A 14,937-nucleotide genomic window follows, 5' to 3' on the forward strand; every position below is an offset into this window, starting at 1 on the left:
TAGCATGCAGAATTTATATTTTACTCCCAAATTATTTCTCTGCTCTAGACCTTACAAAAATGTTCTCTTAGGAGAATTGCTCAGGCTGACCACCAAATCATAATTTAAGATCTCCTGCCTCAGCTTCGTGAGTGCTGGAATTATTTTTCTGTGAGATGACTGTCATCTAGATTACTTCCCTTTGAATCATGAAGTTCTATTCATAATGAACGTGTTAGCCCCCCGAACACCTCAGTCATTCTTAATTGTTTATAGTACAGAGGCTAACTTTGAAAACATTTTAAATACAAATAAATGCCCCAGATTGATTCAGAGGAGGAGGCTCACGTTCAGACTTAGCTGCAGTCAGTACTAATTCCAAGGTTTTGACACCGTGATTGTAAATCTTGGATATAAACTATTCTAGGAAATTGGGCTGGACGGTATTCTCTGAAGTGATGTCAGAGAAGCTTATGGATCCTGAATAAAACTAATTCATAAAATACAAATAAAAATGTCAATAAATGAATGTGGTTTTAAATGTTTAAGTTGAATGACCAATCAGATGGTCTCAATTGACTATTTTATTTACATCCATAGGAGCTTAGTATAGATGATGACCAAGATGCCTTTCTTGGTATTTTTTTTCCCTTACTTGGCATTCATTTAGATGTTTGATATGCACTAACTGTGAGAAAGATACTGACCTTTAACCTTGAGAAAAAAGGCTGGATGATCAGATTCCTTACAATATGAGTGTATTATTGCCTGTGGTCCTGGATAGCTAACTGGTTGTCCAGATTTGTCCCAGGCTCCTCAAACCCTGCAGAGGCTACAAAATACTAAAAAGGCAGAAGCAGGTGGGATCTGGTACCTTAACAGGGGAAAACCTGGTTAAATTTGGACCCTTCGAACAGGGCCTGGTTAGAGGAAGAGCGTGGTCTGCTCTGTAATGACCTTAAGATGCCATAAGAGAGGGCCTGGGAGTGAGGAGTCAGAATCCATGGGTATCAGAAAAAGCTGCTAGGAGTGGGTGCAGCAGGAGAGAATTCACCTGTGTGTTCTACCAAGAGCCGCCTCTTCATTTTCTTTGTTGCCACTGGCATTAGTGGCTGATGGCCAGCTAGGCTGTTCTTTCCATAATGGCTTTGTGGGTCCTAGAGGAAGTGTGAGCAACATCAGCGAAGTGTCACTGCACATCGAGAGCACCTCTAGCTCCTCGACACCGTGCAGCTGGACCTTCTGGAAGCTACTGTGCATGCAGCATGAGCTTTGTTTTCTTGTTGCTCCCAGGACCAGGACTGAGCATGAGGATCTGACCCTGAGTCTTTTTCTTGCATCCTATGGGCAGTGCCATAGGATGTACTACCAGGACTGAGCATGAGGATCTGAGCCTGAGTCTTCTTGCATCCTGTGGGCGGTACCAGAGGATGTACTACCAGGACTGAGCATGAGGATCTGAGCCTGAGTCTTCTTGCATCCTGTGGGCAGTACCATAGGATGTACTACCACACTTAATTTTGATGTGCCAGTCTGACTGGTGCCAGATGAACTTCTGGGTCCTCTTTTTGTTGCTGCTCAGCTTCATGAGAATCTGGGGGTTAGCCATGATGTAACAGGGGCCATCTGGAGCCTACATAAGTGTGGGTGGCCAGTGACTGATACTGAGTAGGAGATGGCCAAAAAAGTGCTCTGAGGTAGGAAAGGCCAAATACCAACAATACCAACAAAACCTCCGTGCTCTCATGCTGCACAGGATGAGAGCTAGCTGCTTAAGAAGCAGGGGGTGGAAGGAAGCAATGGAAAGGGTGGAGAAGCCTTCTAGAAGCACAAAGGGAGCTTCAGGACAACTTGCGGATAAAACGCACAGAATTTTGAGGATGTACCAAACACACAAGAAATGGTTAAGTGAAAAGCACACTTCAAAGAGAGGGGCGTCCAGGGGTTACAGACAGGACTGCAGAAATCTAAGATGCCAGCAGAATCTCTGGAAGTTCCCACTGAGAAGAACGTGTGGAAATATGGTTGATTACTCCAGATGTCCAACACCTAAGTATTGGGGATTCCAGAAAGAGGATGGGGCGTGATTTGTGCATGGTAGGAGGCATGGCCTGAGAGTGCATGTGTTGTCCACAGTGTGAGTGAGGCTGTATAGAACTTAGATATTGATAAAGACTTTTATACAGATTACTGCATTCCAGGATGCCTGGGGTTAAGTGGGGAGCTGAAAAGCCACCCTCAAAGGAATGCAGCTCTGGGTGTCAGCACTGCCATCAAGGTTCTCAAGAGATGAGTCCTATGCCCTGACTCCATCTGAGAGGGGAGATCCAATAAAGACAGTTTGTATCTGTAGGCTTGGCTTGTCCATCACACTTTTAGAACAGTAAGAAAATCCAACCAAGGGAAAAGCATGGCATCCCGGGTCAGAGTGTGTCGCCCCAGGGTGACAGTGAAGGTGGGGGGTGTCTAGCATTTCCTGTAGAGCACAGGGCAGGTAAACAGGAAGAGGAGTCTGAGCAAGGACATGGACTTGATTTAATACAAAGCATGATTGGGAGTTTAAGAGATCCAGACTCCAGTAAAGGTGAATGATGTCAGAAACAAGAGAGGCACCAAGAAATGCCAAGGTCTAAACCTGAAGCACACCACACTGACAGAATGGGAGAAAAGCAGGTCTGCTTGACCTCAGTGTTAGCTACAACTCCCTTTGAGGAAACTGACGTCTGATTCCGGTACTGGTCCTCCATCTATTTATAGTTTGGTCCAGCACTGGATAATACTTACCTGGCTATGTAAAAAAGAGGCTAGTGAGTTGAGGTTACAAGGTTGTTAGTTTTTCGGCTGCGTTGTGTTCTTACCCTGCAAGGAAATGCCACGAAACACGACAGAATCCGCTAACAAGAGTTTTATTAAAGGTAAAGGGACAGAGAGTGAGCAGGCCTGCGGGAAGCACGTGTGTGGAGAAGGAGGAGGAAGAAGAAGAAGGAACCGGGAACATGGCGCTGGATTTTAAAGGCTGGGCGTGGACAGATCAGCGTCACTACTACACGCAAGCACGTAGATCACATGGCCACGTTGCGCGCCTACGTGGCTAGTGGAATGTCATGGATCTTGGTCACGCGAGATGCCCTGACCCGGAAATGGCTATCCTGACCTGGACCTGGCTAGGTGGAAGTGTCCGCCAGGCATATGCAAACACGCCTGACGTGGGGGCTTGTTGTAAACCTTTCAAAGGTGACTTAGCTCTGACTTCAGGAGGAGTGTTTGGGAGGAAGGGCAGTATGCTAGTAGCCTCGGCTCACTCGCTGAGGAATTGAGATATCAAATGTTGAAAAGAAAATAGAAGCTCAAGAATGTGAAACTTAGCAAATAGAACCAGAAGTAGCGACAGGCTTATTAGCTTCCCTTTCTGATTATAGGGCCAACATTGCCTAGAACTGATTAATTAAGAAAGCAGCCTCATAATCTATATTTAAGGAGGAGTTAAATCTAGAAGAAAAGTAAGAGAATTGCCCAATTTTTGGGATTTGAGATGACTTTAGAATCTGTTATGACCCTAAGTTCTTTTTTTATTTCTTACCATTATTATTTGTTACTTTACTAAAAATTTGATAATGAATTTAAAGATGGCTTACATGTTGGTGACGCAGTTCCCTGGGTAATGCTGTCTCCTGATTTTTCAGGCCTTCACTGAAATGAACCGAGAAGGCTGTGTTTTAAATTAAGCAATAATAGTGCCCTTGTTCTAATGAAGCAATGGTTCACATTTCCTGAGACAGAGTCGAGTAGCTAGAGGCACAACCTTTAATCCTTAAGGAAATGAATTATTGCCAAAGACAATGAAGCAAAGCTGCTATTGTCCTTAAGTTTAAAGAGAACCCCAGTGTTTGGAGCATTTGATTGAAATAGTTACACAGAAGTAGGCCAGCGGTTGTTGGGGGAGATGTGAAAATCCAAGTGGCCGTGTGGCTCACTTGGTAGACTTTAGAATAGCTCCTTCACACCATGGTAGTGGGTCCAGAGCCCTTAGCCTGTAATTGCGATCTCCTTTGTAGACCTCAATTTATGTCTTATTCTGAGTTACGACCATACTTTTTGACATTGCCTTTCACTATGACAAAGTTTGTTTCTTCCTGTTAAAGATGATGCTGTGGTTTTGTATCTTATCTTCAGATGTTTTTTATTTTAGTTAATTTTTATGTGTATGAGTGTAGATGTAACGGTCTTATTAAATAAGAAGCACAGAGCCAAATGCAGAGTTAAAAGCCCAAGAGGTCAGAGCAGTAGCTAAGAGCTGAGAATAAAACTGCCTTCTTACCCTTCGCTGCCACTGCCATCCTTCCCCTCAGAAAGAGACCTACTTCCTGTGTATCTGTCTTTTTATTGACTTTCTGTTCTGCCTTCTCATTGGTTGTAACCCCAACCACATGACCTCCTTGTCACTGCCTATCTATACAGACCTCCAGGTCTTCTATGGTTGATATTGAGATTAAAGGCATGTGTCTCCATGATGGTGGTGTTCTTGAACACACAGAGATCTGCCTGTCATGTGATGGGGATTAAGGGCATGTGCTACCACTGCCAGAATTCTAAATGGCTTGCTATTAGCTCTGACCCCCAGGCACTTTTATTTATTAACATGCAAATAAAATCACATTTCAGCACAAATAAAATATCACCATATATGAGTGTTTTGTTTGCATGTATAAAATGTCCTGTGTGTATGCCTGGTATCTTTGGGTGTTAGAAGAGGGCGTTGGATCCTCTGGAACTGGAGTTATGGCTGGTTGTGAGCCAACAGTGTGGGCTCTGGGAACCAAATGTGGGTCCTCTGGAAGAGCAACCCGTGAGATTAACCACTGAGCTATCTCTGCCCTTGAGTTTTGTCTTTAAATGTTTTGCAGTATGTTGAAATCCTTAGGGAGCTATTTCAGCACGACTTTGGAACTCGGTGGAAGGTGACCATGGTGGTTCAAGTCTAGTCAGGCTCTGGGAGGCTGAGGGGAGATGGTAAATTAGAGCACAGTTCTGTCTCAAATCTTACCCCGCCCCCAGAAAAGGGGAGGCTAATAACACCCAGTAGAAGTAGCTGTCTCCCAGCTCCGAGACAAGCAGTTTGAGGAGTGACTTTTCTTGGTGCCAAACTAGACGCTCGCACCAGGTTCCTAGTCTTTCCTTCTTTGGACCTGATAGAGGAATAGACTTTTGGATGCTGTTCTGTTCATTTCCAGCACTTCCCTCCCTACAAGGCTGACTCACTTCCCCACCCCAACCCCCACCCTCAGCCTGTCTGAATTCAGGGCTGTCTCTTCTGCTTGAGAGAGGGTCTGAGCCGCCTGACACCTGCAGCCCTGGCCCTTGGGGTTGACCTGGTCATCGGCAGTGGTGCCCACAGAGCACACATCTCTCTCATTGAATCATCTGGGCAGCCTGGGGCCCAGCCCTTAACTGGGAGGAACTGGGAGGAAGCTGGGATTAATGAATGCAAAGGCCAGATATTGGCATGTTTTGAGGGGTTGATTGGAACGGGCTGTCCCAACACCTACAACACCTGGCAGCTCAAGAATCAGCATGTGCTTGGCATTTAAGCCACACCGTGACCTAAGATAACTTTGACTAGAAGTAGACGGCTGTCTCTTTGTCACTGTTTGCATACTGGTCTAGTTTCGTTCATTTATTTGTTCTTCACAGACGTAGCCTCCGTAATAGACCGTGACCTTCCATGTTTAAGGCTGATTCCCAGTGGGATTAAGATTAGCCTTTTTTGCTAATTTCCGAACCGAGCAGGGCAGCTGTGAGGATGAATCCTCCACCAGTTGCTGAGTGTTGGGGTGACTTTACTCGCACGTTTCTGGGATCCACATGGTAAGGGATTAGTGTGGTGCAGCCTTGGAATGCGAACGGTGCAGAGGGCGCCCTCTGCTGGCGAGTGCTCCTCCCTGCAACCTCCCAGGCATCCACTGAAGGCCTCCCCGGGCACCCACCCCCCTCTTCCATCCCTTCCAGAATGCGTCCGAAATGAGGATAGAATGCTTAAGGACCCATGCAGGCAGAGCCCGGAGTAGGCACTGTTTCAGGTGGCATTAGTCTCCGTAGATACGTGTCTCTTATCTTGTGGTTTCTCTTCAGATTTGTCTCTATCCCCCACAGCCCTGCTCCTTCCTTCCTTCAGTCTATACAGTCCCCTTCCAGGGATGAAGGGGAGAAAGGTTGGAGAAAGCCCATGGCTGAAGGCCGGCTGCTGTGCATGGAGCAGCCTCCACAGTGTGTTGGTTAATGTGTGTCTGTCTGTCTGTCATGGGTGTGTATGTCTCGTGTGCAGGTGCCCATTGAGGTCAGAGAAGGGCTTGGGATCCCCTGGAGCTGGAGTTGCAGGTAGTCTGGTTGGGGGTCACCACGACATGAGGAACTGTGTTAAAGGGTCACAGCATTAGGAAGGTTGAGAACCACCGATCTTGCTCCTTCCCTGGAAGCAAAGCCAGCTCGCCGTCCTGGGCTGCCTCCCCCATGTCCACTCCGCTGTCATTTCCTGGTGACACTCCTTCCACAAAGCACCTGCCCTCTTGATGCCTCTACCTCCAAGTCCTTTTATGAACTGCTTATGGTTCAGGCACTCCCACACCTGAGTGTAAGAGGTGGACGCGACCGACCTGGGAGGCTGAAGGAGTGGGGTAAACAGGAAGCAGCCTTCCTGCCACACTTAGCAGCCTCCTTGGGCCTGTGTAAGAGGAAGTGGTTAGGGAGGAGGAAAAAACAGTCTGGGTCGTCTGAGCCGCCCTTCGGGACCTCTTCTGGGCAGTTGGTTACCTTCACCCGCTGGCTACGGCTGGGCCTGGGTTCTCTCTCTTCCCTCAGCCTGGTGGGAATCGGTCTTAGGTCTGTCAATATACAGGGCAGTTTTTATTTCAGTGTGCCATTGGTATAAGTCAGCTCTTTCAGCCCAGTTTTAAACTTCCCAGGTGTTGAGTTTTGTTTTTGGGAAGCGTTGTGAAGGATTGGAAACACGGCTGGTGATTTTTGTCCTGGCTGGCACCTAGCTGTGAGACCCAAAGGCTTCATAATTAACCTCTGTCTCGGCCTCTGTTTCCTCTCAGATCAGAGTGTACTGGCTCCTTAGCCTCATTTGTGCCTGTGCTCAGCTCCTTGCTTGCTTCTCCTGCTTCCCAGCTCAGGGTCCATCCCATCTGGCAAGCGTCTAACCTGTTCACCTCACGGTCTAGGCCGCTCATCTCTCAGGTCTTCGTGGGAGCTCCCAGGAGCAGGGGCGGCGTTACTCAGATAGACACATGGCAGGCGGTCTTTGCAGACTGGCAACTTGGCCTTCCCTGTCCTCCCTATTGATTGAGAAATCTGAAGAACGGGGCACAGTTCCTAAGTCTCCGCTTCAGTTCTCTGCCTTGGTGTGTGCTGTTTCGCCCTTTCAGATGTAGGATAGGCTTGGAAGTGGAAGCTGGCGGTGCCAGCCACCTGGGGTGTGGGAGGAAGGGCAGCCAGTGGTCCCCACGGAAGCCACCATTATTCTCCTGGGCGGATGTAATGCTCTCCACTGGTTGCACCTGCAGCAGTGTGTGTCTGCTAGTACAGTGACTCCCTTTCTGGGATCCATCCCAGCGAGGAAGAGGTCGTGTGTGTGTGTGTGTGTGTGTGTGGGGGGGGTGTCCAATGGGGTTTGTGTGTTCCTTCTGCACCTGGCTCTGAGGGCTTCTTGTGGCCAAGTGTGGCTTGCTCTCTCTCCACAGGGTGGCTTGCTCTCTCTCCACAGGGTGGCTTGCTCTCTCTAAACAGGGTGGCTTGCTCTCTCTAAACAGGTCTGTTGTTTGCATTGGCTTCTGTTCCCAGCTGCTTTTCCACTTCCAGCCCCGTACCCCCAAACTCTGGCCTCTACTTCTGTGTGGTCAGGTGTCCTTCTCTTTGCCCCTTCGTCAAGCAGACCCCAAAGGTTGTAAGCCAGATGGCGAGTCAGCCCTCCTGGGGGTGAAGTAGCAGAACTGAGGATCGTGAGTCTGGCTTAGGAGCTGCTCCTCAGGGGAAATCTGGGGTGGGAGGGAAGAGGAGTGTATTTCACCCGAAGCTGTCATTTTATCCCACATCGTCTACAGGAGACTGGGTGGTGATAGGGCAGAGCCTGTAGCAGGTACCAGTGAGGCAAGACGTCAAGTGTTGCCCTTTAAATGAAGACAGTTTCTACTTGTCAGTTATATCCTCAGGAAAGCTGAAGAAGAAAACGGGAAGAGACGGGCTGTATGAGCCGCTGAGTTACGCCCAGGCAAGAGTTGGATTCTAAATCTGTAGATAAACTGCTGCAAAGTTGGGTGTAGTCAAAGATACCTCAGGGGGGCTCCAGTGTGGGAACCAAGGTGTACTTACTGGATGGAACATGATGGCTGCTTGCCACCCAGAGCTGGGAGTGTGAGTGGTTCTGTTGCGTTCCACGGTCTGCGCTTGTTTGTGTCCTCCAACACAAGAATTGCACCCAGCTGCTGCTGCCCCCGGTTCTGGGAGGACAGGACGGGCTCGCCTTCTCAACATATATATATATACATATATGTTTGATATGGGCGTTGCTGTCCTCCGCTGTGAGGCTTATCTGCCCGTGCTACAAGAGCGTTTGTTGTCCCCAGCTCCTCAATTATGGACTGCATGAGAGAATAGTGCCCATAGCTCTGGGTTCTGGCTCAATGTTCAAAGTATATTAAAAAACAAAACAAAACAAAAACACCCAAAGTATATTCCACGGAAGTCCCTAAACTCCTTCTCTCTTATCTCCAGGTTGCTTGTGGGGGCACCTCGGGCAGAAGCACTTCCACTACAGAGGGCGAACAGAACGGGGGGCCTGTACAGCTGTGACATCACCTCCCGGGGACCTTGCACACGGATCGAGTTTGATAATGATGGTGTGTGTGTTCTGCTCTCACTTGTTCATTTGGCCAGCCTGTCTGTACCATGCTTTGCTTGCTGTGAGCCACAGGGACGGGAATCATAAGCATTTAATCTTGCAGAAAGGACCACTTTTAATTGTGTCAGTCTTGACTGTTTTATTGACCCTGAAAATACTTTTCTGAAACACACTGAAGTGGGTCAATTTGCTACCTTTGTTTAATCCGGTATAACTAAAATGGTGTGTTTATGTTGCCACCTAGTGGTATGTTGAGACTATTGCAAAATTGAATTTATAGCTGTGAAGAAAATTAAATGTGCCTGCCATATATCTAAGCTGTTAAAATATTTGAGGGAAAGACTATTTTGTCTGTTTTTATTATTTATTTTATTCATGTGTTTATTTTGTTTGTTTTTGTGATGTCTGGGAATCTAGCCCAGTGCCTGTGTATCCTAAGTGAGTACTCTGCCACCCAGCTGCACCTCTGCTCTGGCTCTGAAAAACCTTTAACTATGAGAGTACTCTAAAATGAGAACTGATCAGCTTGAATAAAGTCTTCCATAAAATTGAGATACATTATTTGATGAGATAGGGTGCAGTCAAAATAATTTTCGAAGAACTTCAGGAGCGGCCAGTGTTGGAAATCGATGTACTTATTACATGTAATGTGATGATTTTCCCCCCATGGGATGTTGAAAGTGTTACCTGTTCTGCTGTTGAGTCCCATACACTGTCACTGTTCTACGAAAAGGTCTTTTAAACATCAGGCTCTTACTCAGCTAAAACGGGTAACTCTGAAAGACAGGCTTCTTTCCTTCTTATTTTAATATCCCATTTTAGAAGCCTCTGAGTAGCTGGAAGATGCCATAATGGAGTCCAGATGTGTCACCAGCTAATTTACTTGGTTTCCTGTAGATTGAACAGAGCCATTAGTGTTCTGAGAAGCTTCTAAGAAACCCAATTTGATTATTGGCCTGAGTAGACATGCAGGCTCATGCTTACATCCCCGTCTGTGTCCTTCAGGAGTAACGTGCTGTTCTTATGGTTAGGAGATATTACATGTTAATTGCAGAAAACGTAAAAATACGCAGATACATAAAGAGAAAAGCCCAAATGTCACTAGTAGTCTTAGTGTCTAGACATTCCCCCCAACATATTGATTCTTGTTTAGAAAGGCAAAAATACGGGGTCATAGAGTAGATTTAAATTGATACTAAAATGAGTACTTGGTGATATTTCTGTGCATTCGCTCTCCCCGCTCCCTCTTTCCAGCTAAGAAGAGAATAGTTTGCACTGTTCTGTACAGAACTAGGGAGTGAGCAGAGAAGGGCCCGCTCTCTGTCAGTTTAGATGTCGTGATTTACATTACTGTGGCAGAGGGCAGCTGTTGGGTGGCTCCCTCTCAATTACACAGTTTGCAGATGTCTGATTACAGAATTCTTATGAAAGACTCACTCAACTCTTTCTCTCTTTCCTTGAGATAAGAAATTGTTCTGGATTAATTGAATTTCCTGAGTAGCTAGGCTTGGAGTCCAGACAGTTTGAAAACTGCTTCTTAGGTTTGTTTGTTTGTTTGTTTATTATTAGTGTCTGGGTTTGGAAGCCTTTCAGTCACTTGGACGCACTAACTGTCTGCCTAACCATGTTACTTCCCACAGCCGATCCCATGTCAGAAAGCAAGGAAGATCAGTGGATGGGGGTCACCGTCCAGAGTCAAGGTCCCGGAGGCAAAGTGGTGGTAAGTGTTGGAGAGTACTCCCTCCTCGGTGTTGGCTGGTTATGGACTGACAGCACTGGACATAACACAGAATGCCTGCCTCAGTTTACCTTTGAGCAGCAAACACCCTGCTCTAACATAGGTCCTGATGCCGAGACAAGCCAAAACTCCACTTCTCCCACGATGCCTGCTAGACTGTGAGTTGGTCCAGCAACCTGTGTGTCTTATAACGTCCAGAGCCAGAGAACTTAATAAATAAACATGTTTTGAATATCCCTAAGACTAGCTGCTCTTCAGACAGAAAGAACAAAGCCAAGTAGACAGTTTCTGCCCTGGGAACTCTTTGGTTTTTATAGACAAAATTACGGCAAACCATGGGATTCGGTGGTGGACAGTAACACCAGTTTTATTCCCGTTCACCCTAACCTCTTCAGGTAGGGGCGGCTTGTTAGGTGGACTGGTCCCGAGGCACTTACAGTTGGAACATGGTGATCTCTTTTTGTCTCTCGTGTACAGTCTAGTTGCTATAACAGAGTTTATATAGAGACTTAGGAAAGATGAAAATCCTGGTGACCACTGATTCTTACACAGGGACAGTATGTGAAATGGACTAGGAGGTACTGACTTCAGACGCTAGACTGGCTTACATGGAAGGTAGCGTAAAGACTCTGTAGAGACAGAGAGTATTCTATCTCTTTTGACAGGTCATTCCTTCTGCCTTGTAGAGATAGGAAATAGTCTGAGAGCAGAGAATGTAAACTAGGGCTCACTGCAAGGAGATGATGGTGCCTGTGGGAAGGAAATGTCTTTGTTTCTTTGTGTTTATCTCCTAAGGGCAAGTGTCCATGCTTCTGTCTAGAACAGTTATTTCCAGTCACTAAAAGCCTATTAAATCAAGAAAGTGCACCGAGGTGGTGGTGTCTTTGTTTATGTGGCAGGTGAATTTACAGATGAGTCTCCAGTGGGTACGAACTGGTATCTTCATATTTGGAATGGGGCTTTGTTCTCTGAGAGTAAGGCAGAAGTCCTGGGTCCTTTGCGGTGCTGATGGCCTCTTCGTGAGGCATTTCCTGGCTTGCTTTGGGATCCTGGTTTGCTAAGCGTCTCAGTTCTGTGAAGTCTGAAATAACAAGGTGGTGCCATTTGCAGACGTGTGCACACCGTTACGAAAAGCGTCAGCATGTTAACACAAAGCAGGAGTCGCGAGACATCTTCGGAAGGTGTTACGTCCTCAGTCAGAATCTCAAGATTGAAGACGATATGGATGGGGGAGACTGGAGTTTCTGTGATGGCCGATTGAGAGGCCATGAAAAGTTTGGCTCTTGTCAGCAAGGGGTAGCAGCCACATTCACTAAAGACTTCCATTACATTGTGTTCGGAGCCCCGGGTACTTACAACTGGAAAGGTATGACATCCATGCTTACAGAAACACGTTAAAAGAAACAATAAAATTCCTCTAATATGCCCCATGATTTAGTACATTTTAAATGGGCTATAAGGTGTTCATAAAAGTGGGTGGGATATTCAAAGCTCTACTGTGAATTTTAACGGTAATGCAAATGCTTTTGGGTTGAGTTTTTCTCTAATATAATAATTAATAGGGTCTTTTTGCTATTTTGTATTTGTTACTCAAAGAATTGTTCATTTTAAGTCAGCGATGTGAATGCTGAGTTGGAGTAAGTGGTATACACAAAGAACTCTGTTAACATGGGCATTCCATTGCATATTATCTTAGAAGGTCATGTTCTACCAGTAACATAGTAGGCCAAAAGAGCAGATGGCTGGCAGATTGGGGGCTTGAGACAAAAACTAGAGGCAGTTTGAGGTAAGGTTGCTCGGCAGGAGTGTGAGAAAGGGGGAAACTGGGAGGGGCAAGGAAAATGACCCGATTTGTGATCTGATGAGTCTGGTCGATCCCTTTAGTAAACGTAAGTTTCTCTGAAAAAAAAATTAATGAGGTATACGGCAAACTGCTGTATCATAAGGTAACCTAGCTCGAATCCATGGTGAAGAGAATCCATGATCACTTGGAAATAAAATTTTTTGAGATATGAAAATTAATCATATTTCCATAGCCAGGAAAAGATTATTCTTTGGAAGGTTGAGGCATAAAAACCAAAAATTCAAGGCTAGCCTTGACACTTCATGAAGAGCCTCTGTCTCAGGGTAAAGCACTGGGGTGGGGGTGGGGTGGGAGTGAAGAGATGGCCCAGTGCTTAAGAGCACACACACCTGTCTCAAATTTGGTTCCTAGCACCCACGCTGGGCAGCTCACAATGGCCTGTAACTCCACACTGCAGATCCAGTGCTCTCTTCTGGACTCTATTGGCGTGTGTGTGTGTGTGTGTGTGTGTGTGTGTGTGTGTGTGTGTGTGAGACTTTTAAAACAATTTAATTTTGAAAAGAGCAGGGGTGTAGCCTAGTGTATAGCATTTGCATAATGTGTGTGAGGTCCTGGGCTCAGTCCCTTTCCAGTGTCTGTCTGTCTGTCTGTCTGTCTGTCTCTCTCTCTCTCTCTCTCTCACACACACACACACACACACACACACACACACACACACACACACACACACGCGCGCGCAAGCACGTGCACACACAAATTCTAGTTTCCACTGTTATTAAAAACGGTTCTTGATAACCCTCTGTGTACCATTCCTTACAGCCCCGGGAAGTTCTTTCCTTCGTCCCCACTCTGCCTCTGACAGTCTTTCATAGAACCAAACACATCGGGCTATTTTGACCTCATTGAAGGAACATTTTGTATTTAGAGATGGTTTTATTTTGGCAAGAGCAGATGGCTTTATATTGTAAAACGAGGCAATAAAAACAGCCACTAGTTAGGTCCATTTTAATTTCTTGGAAAATTGGTCTTCTGACTTAGCAACACTGACTTGAAATGTCACGGGTTTTATTGTCCCACCCCACCCCCACCCCCACCCCCACCCCTCCTCACTCAGGGTCTCTCTGTATTAACAGCCCTGGCTGTCCTGGAACTCGCACTGTAGACCAGACTGACCTCATAGAGATCCGCCTGCCTCTGCCTTCTGAGTGCTGGGATTAAAGGCGAGCGCCACCATTGCCCAGCAAAATGTCTTTTTTAAAAGGTTATATTGTGATTTTGGTTTTAATGTACTGAAATATTTTTAGGAATTATGAAATTTTCAAAAGATGAAATTTTGGTTAAAGCAGTTTGAAGAGCAGATAGATATATTAATTTCACTTTACGTTACAGAAGAGGAAATTTGATAGAGGCTTAAAGAAAACAAAACAATCATTTATTTCAAGTTCATGTCATTCATATTTAGGTTTCTGCAGATTTTTGTTGACTAAGCAAACATTCCATTTTCCATCTAGCTTCTTGGTGTTATAAAGATATTTAAATGCATGGGTCATTCTAAAACTCCTAGCACAGATTTCTTTCACATATAAACTTGCATGACCGTGTTGAACAATCTTAACATCACCTCTTCCATCTCTGTCCCTCTTCCAGGCTTCTATTCTTGATAACACGAGGGATGTTTATTAGGAACCATCTATTTTATTTTGTTTCATCTTTATTTTTTGTTGTTGTTGTTTTTGTTTTCCATTTCACTCCTTTAGGGATTGTCCGCGTAGAGCAAAAGAATAACACTTTTTTTGACATGAACATCTTTGAAGATGGGCCCTATGAAGTTGGTGGAGAGACTGACCATGACGAAAGTCTTGTGCCTGTTCCTGCTAACAGTTACCTAGGTAGGAACAAGCAGAGGTACCATACCTGCCTTCTCAGACACTGTGTGACTCCCGCTCTGAGGGCCCACAGCTGAGAAGAGGCCAGGTGGGACCCAGGGGCCTCGCCGCCTGCTTCAGTTTGACCCTGGTGATGTGAAAGCACATGGCCTGCCGACTGACTGGCCTGAGCTTCCGCAAAGTCAGGGGGAGTCTGCCCTCACTCGGAAATCATCCCCTTTGGGAGGCAGCTGTGTCTCCTGAACTGATGGCAGCCTGTGTGGCCTGCAGCGGGGCCTTCATGAAGCAGTGAGGAAATGCTTGGGTGTTCAGTGTAGGCTAAGTGGTCCTTCCTTTCCCTTCAGGACCTCTTTTAGACACACACTTAAGAGCTCCACTTACAAAGTTACTCCTAAGTGGTGGGTCAGGACTCCCCGGTCCGTCCTTGGTGATTGCCGTTCTGTAAGGCCTGGCCCTGCAACTGCATTGGGGCTCCATGTCAGAGGGCCCAGCGGGTGGCACAGGGCTCCCCAGATCAGGCCAACCAGGACTGCTAACGCAGCTTGGAGGACACCCAGATTGTGTCTAAGTGCCAGTTCCTTAACTCCTGAGGCTTGTTTGCATTACTAATGGTGTCCTAAATTATTCGTGCGCA

The 14,937-nt window shown here is 46.3% G+C and overlaps 1 protein-coding gene across 7 annotated transcripts in view; it reads left to right on the forward strand.

Annotated features, from left to right (window-relative positions):
* The window catches only part of Itga6 (integrin subunit alpha 6), a 71,152-nt gene that overhangs the window by 22,457 nt on the left and 33,758 nt on the right, over positions 1-14,937 (forward strand). For 4 of the 7 annotated variants that reach the window (XM_052722943.1, XM_052722944.1, XM_052722945.1 and 1 more), the window contains exons 2-5: positions 8,749-8,873; positions 10,516-10,595; positions 11,724-11,979; positions 14,175-14,306. In XM_052722943.1, coding sequence (XP_052578903.1) covers positions 8,749-8,873; positions 10,516-10,595; positions 11,724-11,979; positions 14,175-14,306 — 593 coding nt within the window. The remainder of the gene's footprint in view (positions 1-8,748; positions 8,874-10,515; positions 10,596-11,723; positions 11,980-14,174; positions 14,307-14,937) is intronic. The other 3 variants (XM_052722946.1, XM_052722949.1, XM_052722948.1) reach the window with 1 other exon arrangement.

The sequence above is a fragment of the Peromyscus californicus genome, unplaced genomic scaffold (genome assembly GCF_007827085.1).
Source record: "Peromyscus californicus insignis strain IS unplaced genomic scaffold, ASM782708v3 Scaffold_7__1_contigs__length_154581171, whole genome shotgun sequence".
In the NCBI taxonomy this organism is placed as follows: domain Eukaryota; kingdom Metazoa; phylum Chordata; class Mammalia; order Rodentia; family Cricetidae; genus Peromyscus; species Peromyscus californicus.